The sequence below is a fragment of the Myiozetetes cayanensis genome, unplaced genomic scaffold (assembly GCF_022539395.1).
Source record: "Myiozetetes cayanensis isolate MyiCay16 unplaced genomic scaffold, myiCay2020 scf5-8, whole genome shotgun sequence".
Lineage (NCBI taxonomy): Eukaryota > Metazoa > Chordata > Aves > Passeriformes > Tyrannidae > Myiozetetes > Myiozetetes cayanensis.
The window spans coordinates 19,876,635-19,895,709 of NW_026087742.1; the positions used below are offsets into that span (position 1 = coordinate 19,876,635).

Genomic DNA, 19,075 nt, shown 5'->3' on the forward strand with positions numbered 1-19,075 from the left:
CAAGTTCCAGTTTCTAAGTGTGGACATATGCACAAGACTGAAATGAAACAGATAAAAATATTAATAATAGTATAGAGAGTAGCAAAATACACAAGGCAGTCAAACACTAATGACAGTTGCCACAGTAAGAAAACAAAAGTTCACAAGCATTATAGATAAGGTGTGCATTCAGAAGTTATTACTTTACAATCTCTCTGATAGCTTCTGCAGACTGTTTCAATGTTTCCATGCTGTCAATAATGAGAGAACCACATCTGATGATTTCAGGAATTTCAATATCATGTAGCAGTGGCAAAACACCAGGTTCACTGGAAAAACAGCAATGGCAGTGATACATAGGTCCCACAGGCAAAACTTCTCCCTTTCTACATCCTCTTAACTCTTCCAGCTCGGACATGTGCCTTAGGAAAGGCTTTGCTTCATATGCCTGACGACTTAAACACACAGCCAGGAGGTTTATAGCCAGAGCAAAACACAGAACATGACTGTTTATCCAGGACAGATATTCAAGCGCAAAGATGCATTCCTCGTGAATAACACGTCTATTTATACACATGGAGTAACAGATGTTAAAGTGTTATCAGTGTAACTCTCAATTACTCCACGTTACATACTATGCAGTCAATTCAAATACCCACAGAAAAAAAAATGTCAGCTGTTGAACTCCTGTCTACTTCTTTATTTGCATTAATCCACAACTGACTCCTTGATATAAAGCTTCACAAGTTTAGTCTCCTGAAAACTTAAGACATGTATTTCTGATTTTCTAAATATCACCCTTTTGGATAAACAGATTAAAATCTCAAACCTGTAAGAATGTATGCAGATATTTAGCAATAAACAACAAGCTAGCCTTACTCATAGACTTCTCAAAGTATTTACAAGTTTGAAGAGTAAGTAGTTTCCTTGCATTGTACCACACAGTTTCTTTGTGAGTACTGTTTGGTAGCACTTTAAATCACATTTCAAATACTCACTGGGGCACAACTAACTGTCTGCTTCCTTCAAGTAACTTTGCAACTTTAGATGAAAGAATGCACAGTTTACAAAGAGATTGACTTGCCTTATTTTCTCACATGTTTAGTATTTAAAAAAAAAAAAAATCCCAAAGCACTCTTGTAGGACTACAGCTTGCAAGGGTTGGTGACCCCTTTCCTGAGACAGAAATGGAGGGGAAGGGGAATACCAAAGTACACCTGCCCTTCCATCACCTACCCTGTTGTCCAATAGTGTATGCAATGACCAACACTGGAAAAGTTAAACTAATGAATCAGTCAACCCCGAAGAAAAAAATCAAGTATTTCTAGGACATTTACACAAAGAGACATCCTAGCCTTCAGCAGAACTTTATGAACTCTATAATGATCTAACTTCAACAGAAGCCAAAGTCACACATCGGCTCTTAGATACGCTCCTGTGAAGTCTAAGTATGACACACAGACCAGAGAGCAACAGGCCTTGAATTACAGCACACAAAATACAACTAGTTGCTACAAATATTGGCCAAGTATTAAACAGGTATGCATGTGGAAATTGAACGCAACAGCTGCATGCACATTCCATTTCAGCTAGAAAGGTCTTAAATTGCAATACTTAAACTTGGTTTCTGTGTCACCCAAGGAAAACACTTTAAAGCACATCTCCACTGATTATAAAATCACCCAGCAAAGAATGTTTCACAGACCCACAAGTCCTAATGTACTAGTACCCAACATTCACAGCTCAGAAAGCTGTGCATGTGTTAACATCGACTTCAACATGTTATCTGCAAATGTGTGCTTCCACTGTTTGATAACATATTACCATTTGCAAAACCTCTTTTTTTGCATGACAGGATGACAGGCAAGTGCTGGTTTTACTACTTCACCTTAAAAAGCAAGAAACTGACGTGTCGATCTGCCACATGAAGAGATGTGATGCATTATCAACGTGGAGTTAAGTGAAATAACAGCAGGGGAAAAAAACCACATTGTTCTGTTGTGACTCAATCAGCTACTCTTTTCCTCCATCAACTCCCAAGATTGCTCACAGCCTAAAAGTAAGGAATTTTCAAAGACTAAGGAAATTCTTTTTCTATAAATATTTTCTTCAGACTAACTATGAAAGTGACTTCAGTACTTTAACACATGTCCACCGGCTGTGGTTTACCTTATTTCAGTCAGTGTTGTTCTATAATTACTCCGTAAACTGCTCGCAATCTGGATCCTCGTCTTTCATGAGTGAAGATCAGCTAGGAAGTCTTCTATTCACACGGACAATTATTACACTTACTTTGATAAGAATGCAGCACTTCTCCTTCTTGGCAAACTCCCCCAGACCCGAACATCTGTACTTTCTCCTCTACCATGGCTTCACTGCCTATTTCTAGATGCTACTCAAAATCTTGGTTAGATGTGTAGGATTCTGGCCTATCCCAAGCCATGCCCTGAAAGGTTCATTCCCACACAGCATACTGTTCTAAATGTCATAATGCACAATGTTCCTATTAGTATATCTAGAGTAAATTTCCATCCTTCCAGAAGCATCTCTGAAATTCCTGCCAGACTGGTGACATAGATAATCAACAGCTAACTATGTTCACAGATAGTAACAGGACTTTTTAAACTAAAACACTTAAGATGGGAGAGACAGCTGAAGGCATGGAAAACTGATCAACTGTTGGGAATTCAGATTAACCCACTTCTTGGGGTTTTTTTAAGGTACTATTTATATTTTGACTGAGGTACTTGGCAACATTTACAAATACCAACAGAGGGATTAAAAATGTGGGGATGTGAACAGCAGGGAAACGATAATAGGAAGTGACCAATAAAGCACATATAGTATTGAGAATGCTACAATCAGTTTTACGCTTCTTTAAATCTGTTTACTCTGGTTCCTACTTTTAATTTACGATTTTCCTGACTAGTGGGAAAAAACTTCAGCAAAAGCTGTATTACATGGAAATTAATGATTGCTTGTTCTCTATTGAAAGCAAGCAAACAAAAATCAATTCCTTCCAATTTCTTCAAAATATCCATTGTATTCAGAACACCCTTGAATCTTCTTTTTTTCCCCAATGGAATTTCGGAGAAAAACATTTCCCTGACATTTTTACTTCTATTTTTTTTTTCCTTAAGTATGTTAGTTTCCTGCTTGACTGGAAAGGAATTTTTTTGTTTGTGTGCTTTCAGAAGAAATATCATGGCTTCAAGCACTAATTAGCCAGATTCTGAGCATGGAAAAGGTATATGTGAACCAGATTTGTCATCCTGTTGTCTTAAGCAGTTGGAGTGTATTTTGGGACCTGTAAAATGGATTATTCCAATGCAAAGTTAAATGCACAGGGACAATTCCATCTGTGGTTACAGTTATATTTAGTTAGTTCAGGTCTTATCTCTCAAAGTATAGATCTGAAAATAGAAATTACTACTTCATCAAGCTCCCTAAAGCTTGAGTATTAATCACCTGGAAAAAAGTTGGGTTTGCTCATTTTTAAAATCAAAACTGTTGATAAGCTTCATGTATATATTGAAATAAAACCTGACAAATTTCATTCAAATTTCAAAGTCTGTGGTGATGGTGATGTTGTTCAGTTTTTTTTTAATTGTATTGTACAGTGGCAAATTGTCCTTGTTTTTGTTGAACAAAACACCAAGTACTCAGGCCAGACTTTGAGGGGTTTACATCATAATTAGTTTCTTACATTTTTCCCTGCCTCCGCCTTCCAAATCACTTATAACAGCACTGCATGTCAACTTAACACAGGAAAAACGAAAAGGGTATTTTGTGATAGTAAGCACATCTGGATTCTACACACTATAGGTGCTGTGACAGTCTCTTTACGTTTGCCTTTTAATCACTCGTAAGGAAGTGAATAGAGAATATGGAATCAGCACTGCCAATGTTGCTCCCAACAGAGCTCAAACATACAAAAGTATCATTTTGGTTTTGACTTTTTTAAACTTGAAATCCTATATACTTCAAAATACAATGATGTAATAATTTATATCAAATAGCTCTTCCAAAAGACACACATTCTACTTAGAAAAACAGCAACTGTTCACAGCACTGAGATATGAATGCAAGACAACAGTTTAAATCAATAAATGAAAAAGAAAATATTTCACTGAAACTGGAAATAAACAAAACACAATGAAACCAAAAAGCCATGTGAAGTTTCTAAATGAGGAATACAACTGTAAGAAGATGTATTCTCTCATTAACATAGTTTTTAAGCATAAACCTCTTGAATTGTTCCCATAAACACTTAAAAAATCTCTTCTAATAAATGCCTTCAAGTTTGCCTTTTCTAGTAGTACCAGCATATCAAATTTGCTACAGATTTGAGGCTGGCAATGAGAATATCAACGATGTAGGCTGTGCCTTGAAATATGTCTGGAGATCACACACGTCCTCATCCTCATTATTGTGATCTGGGAAACAGCAATATTCTTTCAACATTAGTAATGAAAGAGGTTTGAAGTATTTTTTTCAGAGATGTTTCAACATGGGTTTTATTCCATGTCCAGGGTTATATTTCAAAGTGTCAAGACTGCACTGTCAATGAGTTCATCATCAGCTTTGTAATTATGTGTCTAAGCAGTCAAGTCTGTACTTAGAAATAATGCTTATGCAACACTGAACTTTATAGAGAGAGCTTCATTAAGTCTGAATCTATGACTAAAAGCAAAAGAAAAAAACAAGGCTAAAAATCTACTCTAATTGATTTTCAATTTCTAGTAAATGATAGTAAGTTGTTTTATCCAAGAGCTGTACTTGTAGAACCAATCTAGACAAAGAACAGATTCCAGCTACACCTGCATGTGTCTTTTGGCTCCTTTACAGTGAGATAACTAAGCACAAAGAAGACTAAGCATAGTTTGCAAGACACTTTCAATCCGCCACATCAAATAAAACCTAAAAGCGAAAACATCAGATTTGAAGTGATCACAAAAAGCAGGTCTGTAAAGTAATTGTTTGAGAAGTGTGTACGTGGAAAGGACAAAGAGCAATGGTGTGGCACAGAGCCACAGAGAGAAATCACATGCAATGCAGAAGCGCAAAGACAAAAACAAAGTGAAGATGCCATGAATGGAGATGCTGGGTGCAGTAAGAATAGCTTCAGTGTTTAAACACAATGTTTGTTTAAGCCTCAGCAATCTCAAGTGAACACGCATGCAACAAATACTGAAATCACAACACTGTTACCATCAAAATGATCCTATACACGCTCCAGAAATAGTCTCTATTCTTGTCCTAGAGGTTCAACGTAAAATCCATTATAAGTAATAGCTGCACTAAAGGAGGCTGGCGAGCAGAATCATTCAGAAAACAAGGCAGGGACCTACGGTTGTCACCTGTGCCTGAGAGCAGACACGCAGCGAAAGGGGAAGCTGAACTGAACAAAGCAACTCCACTCCAGGCAGACTCCTGGAGCAGCTCCTACCGCATATTAAAGCTGTCATTTTAAACCGGAGCGACCGCTTCGCCCCGGGCTGGGCACGGCCCAAGGCCCTTGTCTGGTGTCTTTCCCGTGCCTGGACGGGGCCCTTCCCCTCTCGGGACCCCGGAGCCGCCCGGGGCGTTTGCTGGGGCTCCCACCGCGACCCCCTCACACACCGAGAGCGGCGGGTCTCGGGGAGGAAGCGGCGGCGGGCGGGCAGGATTTCAGCCGCTCTCCCCTCCTGCCCCTCGGCCCCGCCGCGGAGGGAGGGAGGGCGGGCAGCGGGAGGGAGGCACCGACACCCCCGTAACTCACCAGCAGCTCGGCGGCGGCGCCTCTTCCCCTTCCGCCATCGCTGTTGACGTGCCCCGCCGCCCGGCCGTAAAGCGCGCTCGGGAGGAGTTTTCCTTTCCCGACGCCGCTCCTTCCCAAGCCTGTCCCCTTTCCCGGCTGCTGTCCCCGCCTCCCCCGCGCTGCCGGGAAGCGAGGGCGCGGGCCGTACGGCGCGGAAGCCTGGCACGGGCGGGGGCGGGGCGGCGGGAGGGGACGGGACGAGACGGGCCGGGGACAGTCCCTCAGCGCCCCTAAGGCAGGAACGTTTCAGTGCTTTCGTTTCGCACAAAGCTGTGCGTAGGTTTGATTATTAAGCGCCTTCTCCCAGAGTCCGTGATGTGCCACAGGCTGTACTCGGGGGGAAATCCACGAATTTTACGCAGGGAACCCTGTTCGCCAGGGCTAAAACCCACCTGGTAGTGCCCATGAGTAACCCTGGTCAGGACAACACTAACGCTCCGCCACTCACGTTCCTTACCCACCTGCACCCTCAAAAGGGGAAAACCAAACGGTATGCCTCGATGGAAGTTCAGAAAAACCATTGGAGCGGTTTATACACGGAGTAACAGTGCCGCCTTATGATAAATTCCAGTCCTTACACTGGTCTGTTTCACTTCCACGGCGTGACTCGGGATGTGCTCCAGTAGGTAACGCCCAGACTTTAAGCGGGACGGCTCCTGTGGGAAAAGACACAGCCTCGCTTAACCTGCAGGCTCCGGCTCCCAAAGAGCCAAGAGCATCCATTCCCAGGTAACACACAACCTCTTCACGCATGTATCTGTTTCTCAGAAACGATCACGTGAATAACCTCAGTCAAGAAAGTAGGTCTTTTACAGTATAGAACCGGGTGGAGGCAATCACACGGACGTTGCGAGGGAGCGGGTAACACTTTTAACTCCTTTCCTCTTTTTCTCGCCTCTTCTGTATTATTCACTTAAAAAAAAAAAAAAAACCAAAAAAAAGACAAGCCCCAAAAGAAACAAACAAACAAAAGCCCTCACGCTGTAAACGCCCACGTTTATTTTAGGAGAACAGGCTGTAAGACGCGCCCAAGGCACGGCTCTCCCCCAGCCCCGGCGCGGCCCCGCGGGCAGTGCGCAGGCGCGGCGGCGCGGGGAGGCGGTGGCGGCATGGGGGACACGCTGGAGGAGCCGTGGTGGGACATTCCAGGTACTCCCCTCCTGGAGCTCGCTCCTCGCCATGGCCTTGGAGCAGTTTTACTGCGAGCCAGCCCCCCATCTCCTCTCCGGCCCCGCTTCCTTTTCGTTTTGCGTTTGGGTTTTTCTTTTTTCCTTTCTTTCCATTTCCCCCCTCCCTCCAGCCCCCCGCCTTTTCCTTCTCCGCTTTTAATTTACTTCTGCCAGTTTTCCACTCTCACTCGCTGTTTCTCCCGTGCCTGCTTTCCCCTGCTTGCTACGGGTGGCGGGTTTGCTTGTAGAGCAAAATCTCGGCGGCTAGGTGATGTCTAATCTCTGGCCCCTCAGACCTGGGATAGGCGATGGATAAGGCAAAGGAAAATGTAAGTAGTAGCAACAGGAACCCACTCAGCAAAAGTGCTTTTAAGCGAGTTTTAAAAAGCGGAGCCGGATGAAGGGGAAAACCTCTTGCTTTGAATTCAGAGCTGTCCCCCTAAACTGTATTTTCTTCCAAACCGAGTTTACCTGATGAAAGACTTTTGCATAATGTATTTTCCTCGTGAGTCCCTTCCCACTCAGAGTATTCCGTGGTTCTGTGTTCATTGCCGTCACCGACGTGAACTTACTTAGAGTTCTGAAAGGCCTTGGAAACAGTTAATCCATAGTAGAGCCTTTGGAGGGAAAAATATATGTGGTGCTTGAAAAGCATCACCCATGTGCTCGCTGGAGTATGTCCCATCATCCTTGCCGTGTGCTGCTGTAAAAGGGTAGGAGTTAAACAGCTTTTCTCCAGCCATTGCTCTTTGGAGTGTGGTACTCTGGCTGATTTGTCTGTTTTTTTCTGATGCCTCTAATATCTGTTTCCTATACTTGTCTTTTTTCAATGTGTCTTGCAACCACAGGCTGTTAAGTGCTTTATCTGTAATGTTGTGATTTAGTATGGAAATTAAGGTAGATCGAGGCAGCTAAAATGACTTTAGGCTTTATGGTGCCATATTTGATTGATTCTTTTTTAAATTTATTTTTAACACAATATTGGTAAAAGTTGGGAGTTGTTGGGAATTATCTGCACCTTTGGGAAGACTCCAGATCTTTGAGTTCTTGATAATTGTTGCTTATTTCCTGTGAAAAGGTACTTGGAGAATAGTTAGAGAGGAAACAATATAAAAATTGTATGTATGTAATAAAGAGGGGTCACGAGCCCTAATAAGGCTTTTGTGCATTCCATTTTTATTTTTAATCTCATGGAGGTTCCTTAAGCAGTTCCAGTTCCCATGGTTAATGCTCTTCATTAGGAATGTTGCTTAAGAGCCTACCTATCAGCACATTCTGCCAGCCACAGGTTTCATTTGGGATAGGTGATCAGCAGATTATTATAACGTTGGCAGCTTTCCTTTAGAAACTGGATACAGACCAGGACTTTGATGATAAACTTTTGACATAATGGATAAACCATCTGACTTTGGGATGAGACTGTGAATAACAGCTCTCCCAGTTGTGTAAAACTCCTTGGGATTTTTGCAATTGCAGTTTTGAGCTCCTGAAACAATTCAGGTGGGAAGTAACCTCTGGAGGTGTCTAATCCAGCTCTGTATACTTTACTCCAAGAACATGCTTTGAATGTGTTATAAGTAATGATGACAGGTGAGGGATGTGCAAACCAGGTACTCTGCTGTCCATAGCCCACCTTGTAAACTTGTTGGCAGGTTCTTTTTATGGAGCCTGTTGTTGGATTGAGACAAGCCGTCAGTAAAGTAAGAACATCTGTTACTTTTATTTTGTGTAGCTATTTTTCACGTAAAACATGTAAAATCAAAGGTTAATTTGTACTGTATCTTATGGATACTGTAAAATGCATTAAAATCATTTGGCATGAAAGAGGAAATCAGGGGTTACAATGTACAATGTAAGCAGCAATACAAGAAAATTAATGAGCACCTTTTACAGACTTGATCAGTTTTATCTCTGTGAAACATCGCTTCATTTAAAAAAAGTATTTACTATTCAACTTCATTTTTTGACTTGTTTTAAAATAGCATCTCTGCCACAACAGTAGATGCACAGGAGAATTTGAAATGTAATCTTTAAATACTGATCTTTTGCCAGATCCTTTATGATTAACCTTAGAATAAATTCTGACCAACAGAACATTCTTCCTAAAATCTCAGCCCTCAGAAGTGTCTTAGGTTTTAGCAACTTGTAGTTAGAAAAGGCTACTTTTAAGATGAGCATGAACATCTTTCATAGCCTTCACTTAAAGAGTATGAAAACACAATATACATATAAATATATATCCTAGTTTATGGATATATAAATAATTCTAAATTTGCTTTTGGCCACATCATTGGAAATCATTATTTTAGAATCCATATTAAAGATTAAAGGTAGTTACTGTCCCTGTGAGACATGAAAGTTTACCCTGCTGCAGGTGGTTTATAGATGTGAAAAAAACCAACCCCCAAGAAAAAAACCCTGAGGGGATTATCCATCTGTTTACCTTGTCACATGACACAGACTAAAGAGTCTTGCCCAATAACTTCTTCATCAAACCTTTAACTTTGAGAGAAGTGTGGAGAGAGTGGTTAGGGATTATTCTCTACTTAGCAGTGTCGTTTAGTGTTACACATGCCCCATGTCATGCAACTGCAGGACTTCCTTACCTCCCTTTTTCCAGATCATGTCACAACTCTGTCCAGTCTTTAGTAGGATTTTTATATTGCATTCAGAGTTAGAAGGGAGAAGATAGGGAATAATGAGGAGTTTTGTACTGGTGAAAGAAACCAAGTTTTTCCTCTTCTCTCCATGAACAGAAAGAGCACTTCTCACAGCGCTATGAATGTCCATATCTTGCCTGTAGCCAGCATGCCACATCTCCCAAGCAGTTTGAGGGAGAGGGATGTACCTCTATTTGTCAGAAATTCTTCCAGTTTCCTCCTTTTGTGTTACCACTCCTTGTCTTTCATTCTCCATGCTTTCTTTATCTCACTTAATCCCGTAGCAGTGTAGTATCCCCGTTTGTCAGTTTTAGATCCTTAAGAGTCTATGTGGGCTGTGTCCCTCACAGGTAGGAATTAACCATGTCATCACAAGAGAGGAGCAAGAGACAGAAACTCTTGTATGGCAGCGGTACAAATAGGTGAGAAGTATAACGTGGGGCCGTGGAGGATGATTTGGCAGTGTTCTGTGGGCTCTAAAGCAAAGGATGCTGTTGTGGGAATTGATTTCTTTTCCCAGAGGTTTTCTTTTCTTTTTGTTGATTGGCTGTAAAGGATATCAGGTAGCATCAAGTTGTGATGGGTGATTTGCAGCTACTGAGAAGCTGTTCCTTGCAGTGCATTCAGTGGCATTGGTGCTTGACTGTAGCTGAGATCTGTTGGTGGACCTGTTTATGGAGGGGTTTGCATCTTTTTTTTTTTCTGGCTCATCAATGAGTTGCTGTCCCTTCTGACTGAATTTGGTCATGTATTTGAAGATCTCTCTGGTAAGCAGGCCAAGTGGCCAGCTGCTTCTTGAAATCTGTGTTTCCTCACATTTATATACACTCGGTTTTGCAAGTTGCAGAATGTTTAATGATATGCTTCTGTGAGCTGTATTTGGATCTGGACATACATGACACGGAGTCTTGAACTTGGTAGCTGCAGATTTAATGAATAAAACTGGAAGCCTTTCCTTCTTATTACGGAAAAGTAATTTTTTAATGTCTGCATTTTGACACAGGTGTGCCTTGGGAGACACAAGCTGAAATAATTTTTCACTATACTGATCTTTCTAAGTACTTTTTCTTAAGTACTTCTAGAGAACTTCTTGTGAAGCTGTTGAGGAGGCATAGGTTTCTTACAGGTTTGCAAAAATAGTCACGCAGCTGTGCTAACGTGTTGGTCGGACTGTCTCAGTGGTTAAGTTAAACTTTCAGATGTGAAATTAAAGGGCAAAATCGGGTAACTGAATGCAGCAAAATCTTTCCTTGCTTCAGCAAAAGGACTGCAGTTCTGGCTATGGCACTGTGATTACCACCAGCTTTTGCTTTACTTAGGAATTAGGATTTGGCAGTTCTTAAAGAAACGCCTATGTGAAAGGAGTTTTCCCAGGAATTATCTGTTGAGCCATTTAGACTGTTGGAATGCACTCTGTTAGGGGAAGAAGAATGAGGGAGACATTAATACCAGAGAAATAAATTAATTTTTATATTCTAAACCAGCACCTCATGTTAGTTGGTATTACACGATTCCTATGGAGGCATTCCTTGCAGTAATAATATTGTTAGTTTTAACTTCCTATTGAACAATGAGAAAGTTTCTTGTCAGAGCACCAATTTCTGTTTTTCAGACAATTGAAAACAGTGGATGTGGAGTCCCTTCTAAAGTTTTGATTTTTTTTTTTTTTTTTTTTTTTTTTTTTTTTTGGTGCATTGGCTGAAAGGAAACTTTGAGTGAATTTTAAGAGCAAAAAGGCAAATTCTCTCACGGATTACTTGAATGTGAGCAGTTGAAAGGAAGGTCAGAATTGTGAAGGAATACAAGAGCAAAATTGCTCTTCTGTGTAAGTCACAACTTTCTGTTAAGCTTGATACTAATTTTGATCAGTTCTAAAATACTGTTTAAGCGAGCTGAAATCTGAATGCTGTAGTCCAAATGGTGAAAGTTTATATAGCCTATGCAAACAGTATCCATCTTGAGTTTTGCATGTTTTCCTAATACAACATCTGCATGAATTCCAGTGGAGATAGTGACACTAGTTAACTCCTTGACAAGAGAATTGTCTGACTTCAAATCATGCTTTTAAAGTGATGCTTGGCGCAACAAGGAGCTCTGCATTTCTCTAAGTTCAGTGTTTTATATGAGAGCGAATTTCTCCATGCCTCCCTTCATTCTGTCTTTACTATGGAACACAAGATATCCATACTGAAACACTTCTTGACTAGACCAACTTTGAGAACAAAATAGCACCTCTTGCAACCCCTCTTGAAGTGATTGACCATGTTTTTATAAATCTGCTGAGACAAACTTACTGTTTTTATTTATGAAACTTGTCAAAACGGAATTTATAGTGGAAACTTATTTGTGTCTCGTGTGCTTCTGTACTGTGAGTGCCAAAATCTGGAATTGCACCAGAAAAAAGGGGGCAGAGCTTGGTCCCTGCAGACATGCAGTTACCTTTGGCTCCTAAGAATTTGACTGTCTCCTGATGTCCTGTGATTGGTGGCCATAGATGTGCTGACCATGTGGATAGTTCCAGATTTTTCACCAGTGGAAACAACTGCTGTTGAGATTCAGATTGCTTAAACCAACTTTTATGTCATAGATCACGGAAAATTATTTACCTTTTTCCTCCACTTTGAAGGCAGGCTTTAGACACAGTCCTTATAATGTGTATCTTTCCAGCAGTGCTGTCCTGGAGTGGTTTGTTGAGGTGTCCGGCAGGAATTTTGGCAGGTGCTTTGGCTGTGCTGGTAGGCTTTGGTTTGGGGATCCGAGTTGGAACCGAGCGACGGAACGCGTTGGTGATCTTGAAATAAACCGAGAAAACAAGTAATGCGTTAGGGAGGAGAAACAAAGAGTGCGTTTAGCTTGTTAATGTCTCTTCCACTTTGTGAATCTGAACACACTGCTCTTAGAACTGGTTGTCTGAACTTCCTTGATCTGGTTGGTAATGGGTGTGAAGCTTTGTATTTAACTTACCTACTTGATTTCTGAATATCAAAGAATCTAAATGGATTGAAATCCAGACTATAAATAAGAAGTGTTTCCTGGCAGTCCTCTGACTAGACGATCAGCTCCAGGAGGTGAGTGAGTGATGCAGTGCAAAGGCTATGAACTGTGTGACTTCTCTGCATGAATAATCAGAGAACTTCCACATACAGAAGCAAGTCTTGATTCAGTCCTGAGTAGCAGGCAAGACCTAGCTCATACTGTTCTATGAGAGACCATTCTTTGACAGTGACCAGTGTACACAAAATTAATGTATTTCTAAGAGGACTTTCCCTCCAGAATCCATCATAGTCATATTTAATTGCAAAGAAATAAAAATACAAGAAAAAGAAAGTTAATATGTGTGCTGGAAAGGGGTGAAGAACTGTCAAGGCAAGAAGCTTGTTTGAAAGGTACCATTGTCTGAAACCAGGATTAAACACACACTACTCATTGAAAAGCTTTTTGCACCATAGGCCTTTTTATATACCTTTTTCAGTCGAGCTCAGGGTAAAAGAATTTCAATGAGCTTTTTTTAAAAAGCATGAAATGGAAATGATGTTCAAATTAAAACAGTAGAAAGCAGTGTCCAAACTCTGGTGGATTAAGTATGAATATGAATGAGCTAGATCAAAATAAATTTTGGGAAACAACTTCCTAGCAGCCATAAAGGTCTGCCTGGAGTTATTAAAAAAAAAATAAAAAAAAATCACAATTCAGGAGCCTCCCATTTACCTGTAGCTAATTGCATACAATAGGGGTTCTCTAAAGGGTAAAACTGAGCCAATATCAGATCACTGCATGTGTTCATGCAGTGGAAAATTGTGGAAAATTTGTGCATCACATTTGTGCTTACTGGATCACGAGTAAAGAGAAGAAATGAACCTGAGTCTAACTGAAGTTTGAGAACAAAAAGATAAAATAGTATCAATCTCCCAGAACAACATATGTGTTTCTAAGAGTTCTGAAGGAGATGACTTTTAAAATTGCAGAATCCTTATTAGTGATGTGCAGTCCACCACTGAAATTGTTGGTGATACCAGAGGAGTGTGATGCTACTTCAGAGTAAAGCTTCACAAAAGATTCTGAAGTATAACTGACTGAACTGATCAAGATGACAATAAAAAATAAGATGTTCACCCACATGGTTACTAATTTGGTGATGGGAAAACATCCACATTTCTTGCCGAGGATTGTGTTCAAGTATGTTAGTCAGACATTATTATATGGGTGTATGCTACCAGATTGTCTAATGATGAGCAAGTGTTTGTGCAGTCTATGAATGTTCCCAGGCACTGTAATTGTTAAATTTTCAGCAGCGTTGGATTGTTTGAATAGACCACAGTGTGGATCTATCTCTGGAACAGTTTGGAGGCATATCTTGAGAGTTAGTCTTGAGAGTTAGAGAAGGTTCATTTGGCATAGGTAGTTTGTATCTAGCTGGGCTGCTTTGTAGTTTCAGGAAGTTTCCTGTAGTTTGGGTTGACCCATGTCTAAGGGAAAAATCCATTTCAATCCATTCAGATTCTTTGATATTCAGCAATATCAAAGACATAGGAAAGCCTTTAACTTGCTGTTGCAGGTATGACCATGTAGTATTATGATTAAAAATAAAAAAGACTTGATAGTGGTCTCTAACAAAAGAATCTAGTTTGAGAGCAAAGTTTGTGTTGAAACTATGGAAAAAGAAGGAAAGTTCTTATGGTTAAAAAGTGGCAAGTAGATAGAAAGCAGAGCAGAGACCTAGTTTTAATAGTATTGTGGAGACAGCATCTAAAGCTCAGACACCTCTGATATTCAACATACTCACAAACTGCATGGAGACACAGTACTGAAATGATAACATTTGCATATGGTATAAAAGGGAGGTTGTTAGAAGCAGAGCTGACAGTTCACGGTATTGAGTAAGCACGTGATAAAACTGTGTGTCAGTTCTGTGTTAGCAAATGAGAAATAGTGTACATAGGGAAAACTAGTTCCACGTCACAGTAGTGACATCTGTTGTCACTCAGAACACAAGATCTTGGAGTCACTAAATTTTCCTCATTGCTCAGCGACTGGCAGTTATCAGAAAAAAGTAACAGGTAGTTAGGAATTAATAGGAAAAGAATAGAAGAATACCAAACCTGTCATTTTTTTAGTGTGTAAGTCCCTACCGTGCCTATATTGTGAATGTTTTGCAGAGTTCTGTCCAAACAGCTGAATAGAGAGGAAAAATGCAGAAAATGTGGCAAAGGCTGACAGTTATGGAATGTCTTCTGCACAAAGATTGATAACATACACAAAACCTTTGCAGGTTTGTGAAATAGATTGTGGTGAGAAAAATAAACAGCCGAAATCGAACCATATGGTGAATAGGGAAATTCTGTCTCAGATGCCTGAGAGGGCATCCACTGAAGGCGGGTTAAAGGTATGTGAAAAGTATTTTCCCTTGTTAATGAGCTGTGAAACTCTTTGGAACGATTTTTGGGTGATGATATGAATTGGTTTGGAGAGAGTTTAGGCTGATTTGTGGCATCCATCAAGGACTGCTAAACACAAAGATGGGATGTGGATTTCAGCTGTGGATGGCTGTAAGTTGTGTCTTTAAGTTTGGAAGCAGTTACTGCTGGTCACTACCAAAGATAAGATATGTAGTCTGAGTAAAACGTGTTTCATATTTTTATTTTTAAAACCGGAAAGTTTCAAGCTTGTTTGTTTGTTTGTTTGTTTATTTATTGTTTGTTTGTTTAGTATCTTGAGAAAGGAAAGAGTGTGGCTTTGAAAGTGAATAGGAAAAAAGGGGATGCCTTTTCCTTTGCCGTGTTCCTTACAGATTTTTACCTCTAGGTGGCAGCGAGGTTTTCCTTTTGCACTGCACCACGGCATTTTCACTTAAACCAGACTGAAACTTGTCGTTAAATGCTGAATAAAAAAAAAATTAACATGCATTTTCATGATAGTCTTGAATGTTAACATTCGTATGGATTAGTATGCACCCCCAAACCAAAAAGCATTTTGCTTCAGTTACCAAAGGAAACGTTTTAAGAAAGTAGGGGTTGATATTGGAGGGGATAATTGTGTTACTGCCACATGGCTTCCCTTGAGAAGAGTTTGCCTCTGACTGTGTGGTGTGGCCTGTGTAGATGAGGCGCAGAATTGAGAATAAAATGTTTGGCTAGGCTATTACTAGCAGGCTGTTGTCTGATGTAATTAGAGAGATGACAGAAAACGTGTCTGTTTCCCAACTACAAAAAGAATTAGATTTGCCATAATTTTCTATGTGTATTGAGATGAATAGATAAAAATATTTATGTAGAGTCTTGTGTGCTAAAGTGTGATTGTATCTCCAAGAAAGAGTTGTGTTTGGTTGTTTGGTTTTTGATTTTTTTTTTCTGAGAAGTGTTCCAGTTCAGAAATTCCGTAAGATACCAAGATGTTGGAGTATTCTGTCTGTAGTTGATTGAACAGCTGTGTTAGTACTTCAAGAAGATATTTGTAGGCCTGGATTCTTACAGTTTTTGTGCATCTAAATGGTATTCATGCCTTAAGTGGGAAGTCAGGTGTGAAAATACCCCTGGCCTATAGTTTACACCATGGGTCTGGAAAGCACTTGGACGTAACTGAATGTAAAGTTCTGCATTGGTTTAGTTGTCCATTTACTGAAAATCTTTGCAGTCCTTCTAGTTCCTTCCCTGCTAGTCAGTGTAGAGGCACGTAAACAGATACATTGGCTGTGGCATGCTTTTAACTTAGGATGTCTGTTTTGTTTTTTGGACAGACCTGAATGACTGAGAAAACCCTCTAGTAGATTTTGGTGGGCTCTTTCAATTAGATTTTTAACTCTTATCTATGTATGGAAAATCTGTGTGCATAACAAGAATCTCTTTGAGTGTATGCACCCTCTCCACCAATTCATTTTTTCCTTCAAGATGAATGGGTTTTAGTCTCCCCATTTTTTTTTTTTTTTGGACTCTCCTTAGTATTGTGAATTTTCTGGCTCTTTGTTCGTCATTGCTGTTTAGTTATGGCTCCTTGAATTCCCATATGTAGGCCTTTTATATCTGCCATCATTCCAAGGGATAGAAGAGGAAATGAGATATCTTTATCCTTCAAAAAACAAGCTGAGTTGCCTTTCACGTTCTGGAGATGCCTTGTGAGTTCCCATTAATGCTCTTGAATCATCCCCAGAAACAAAATGTTACCTTAGGAGTGACCTATCTGAGTTGTGCAGTGTTCCTTTACTCAATGAGTCTAAACATATTTAAGTAAGCATCAAACTTAAATACTTAAAACATAAATAACTGCTGTAACAGCAAAGACAACTAACCCCAAAGATACTAAACCAGCCCAGTTTTTTAAATTATAAGATTATGTGGTATGCCTGTCTGTAAATATAACAGCATCATATTAGTTTAAGGCAGTAGACTCGGAAAGTAGCAAACTTTTTGTCCGTAGCGCTTACAGTTGTAGAAATAAGCAGTTAAATCTAATTTTCAAGACAAGCAATGATCTAAGAGTCAAGAAAGCTGCATTTTCATAAGGATCTTTTAACTTCATTTTTCAATTAACTTCTGAAGTAGACATCAATCACCTGTAACAGGAATTGGCAGAAGAGAGGGTGTTAGAGTGAGAACTCATATACAGAGGATGTGTTTGTTGTCTCCAGGTGAAGCAGGTACTTCAGGGATGGGGACAGATACTGCACAGATGACAATTGTGACCTTTTCACACACTAATGTGAAAATAGCCCTTCTTAATTTCAGGAAGCCAACTGAGAAAGCATTCTCTGAGATACCAGGATATATATTCCATACACACCTTCCCCCCCCTTCCCCCCGGGCAGAGTGGCTTATATTATTTATATGGGCCATCAGATATTGTAACACAGTAGAGTGATTGCTTTCTGGGGATTAGTCTAAGGCAAGCATCTGTGGGAGTGTCAGGGAGAGAAAATATTTCTGTCTCTGTGCTGTTGAAGTAGTTCTGCTTTTGGTCCTATCTTTTTCCTTCTGAAAGCTTTGCTTCCTGTTTGAACTTCATTCATTTAAATAGGAGGGAGCATGTGGTACTTCTGCTGTAAGTTTTCTTATTTGCCTTTCTACGGTCATTGTATAATTTGATCAAGGAGAAATAACTTTTGATAAGGCTCTCACTGCTTAAATTTTTAGTTTGAGAAATTGGAGCAAGAGTGCAATTTTCAGCATTTGTGATAGTGGCCAGAGGATGGTGCTGAAGATCTTTACACTGAACACGACATATCTGTGCACATACAAACATGCCTCTTGCCAGACTGGAGCTTGTTTCTGGATGGTTGAATGCAGTCAGAACATAAGACAGGTCTGCAAGTGAGAATGAGCTAAGGTTAAGTGCTAAACATGAATATTCCCTTTGGTCTCCAAACCCAATAGCTTTGGCTGAAATTTCTGGGTTAGGCATCCTCAACTGCACAGGGCATTCAGATATTTCCTTTCCTGTATTTGTCTTTCACTAGGTCCTGGCATTTGTCTTAGAGAAGTCCAAAGGGAGAAGTCTCAGTTGCTCTCCATTTACTTTTATTTTTATTTTTATATTTATAGTTGTGTGTGTGACTGTGCTGAGATGTGCAAGCAGGAACAGTATAATCCTTACACTTTCTAACGTTGGTAAGACCTTAGCCAGAGGGTTGTCTGGCCTAGCTCACTGCATTGTCACATTATAAACAGCTCAGCAGAGGGAAAATTATTAGTGATCTTGTGCAGTTGTAGTACTTGAGCGATTAAGTGGGAGAGCAATTAGGTTTGTTTAATCTGGAGAAAACAAAACTGAGAAAAGACATGATAATTGTCTTCTAATATGTGAAAGTCTGTTGCAGAGAAAATAGTTTTTAAAGTCCAGTAGGGGGATAGGAAAGCAAATACTGGATTACAATTTCAGCAACATCAATTTACTTTAGAAATTAGCAAGTTTCTTAATGGCAAGGGTATTTCAACCCTGTTACAGATTCCTAGGATAACTGTGAAATCATCATTTCAGAAGTGTTTTAGAACCTTATGAGCCAGGTTTTCGTTTGGAAGGGTTTAAGTAAGTTATAGTAAAGGAATAGGCTGGAAAATGTCCTGAGCTCCCTTTTAACCTCGGTTTTCTGTGTCTTCTGCTGACATGTAGTCTATGGCAGCACTCTGGAGTTCAATACTATGACACATTTGACAGAAAAATCTGTATTGATATAAGAAATTATTTCTGTATATGTGACACAGTGTGCACTAATAAACTCAGTGTATCACTGCGCTCTTATTTCCCAAACAGCAGGTTTAAATGTACTTGCTGGTGGTGGGGAAAAGAAGCAGGATTGGAGGCAGAAGTTGTGTTTCCAGTTACTAAAATTCTTTTGTGTGCCTTGCTTTCCTTGGGACGTGTCTACACTGGGAAATGCGTGCAGGGAGAGGTAAGGTGATGCTGCGGGTCAGCTCCCCTAGGACAAGGATTTACCTGGGGCTGGTTGACCAGCGTCATCATGGAGCTGGTGGTTCTCT

The 19,075-nt window shown here is 40.2% G+C and overlaps 3 protein-coding genes across 9 annotated transcripts in view; 1 reads left to right on the top strand and 2 right to left on the bottom strand.

Annotated features, from left to right (window-relative positions):
* TBC1D23 (TBC1 domain family member 23) overlaps window positions 1-5,866 on the bottom strand; it is a 29,427-nt gene extending 23,561 nt beyond the window's left edge. For 2 of the 4 annotated variants that reach the window (XM_050333125.1, XM_050333124.1), the window contains exon 1: window positions 5,741-5,866. In XM_050333125.1, coding sequence (XP_050189082.1) covers window positions 5,741-5,778 — 38 coding nt within the window. In that variant the 5' untranslated portion in view covers window positions 5,779-5,866. Of the gene's footprint in view, window positions 1-182; window positions 910-5,740 lie in introns of those variants that run through there. The other 2 variants (XM_050333123.1, XM_050333122.1) reach the window with 1 other exon arrangement.
* Window positions 5,867-6,875: 1,009 nt separating this feature from the next.
* CMSS1 (cms1 ribosomal small subunit homolog) overlaps window positions 6,876-19,075 on the top strand; it is a 222,780-nt gene continuing 210,580 nt past the window's right edge. Inside the window, exon 1 of the mRNA XM_050333133.1 lies at window positions 6,876-6,928. Within this exon, the coding sequence (XP_050189090.1) occupies window positions 6,889-6,928 (40 nt within the window). The 5' untranslated portion in view covers window positions 6,876-6,888. The remainder of the gene's footprint in view (window positions 6,929-19,075) is intronic.
* Window positions 8,641-19,075, bottom strand: part of FILIP1L (filamin A interacting protein 1 like) — a 188,596-nt gene continuing 178,161 nt past the window's right edge. The window contains exons 8-9 of one of the 4 annotated variants that reach the window (XM_050333119.1): window positions 12,215-12,399; window positions 8,641-11,021 (exon numbers count right to left, since the gene is read on the bottom strand). In XM_050333119.1, coding sequence (XP_050189076.1) covers window positions 10,931-11,021; window positions 12,215-12,399 — 276 coding nt within the window. In that variant the 3' untranslated portion in view covers window positions 8,641-10,930. The remainder of the gene's footprint in view (window positions 11,022-12,214; window positions 12,400-19,075) is intronic. The other 3 variants (XM_050333120.1, XM_050333121.1, XM_050333118.1) reach the window with 3 other exon arrangements.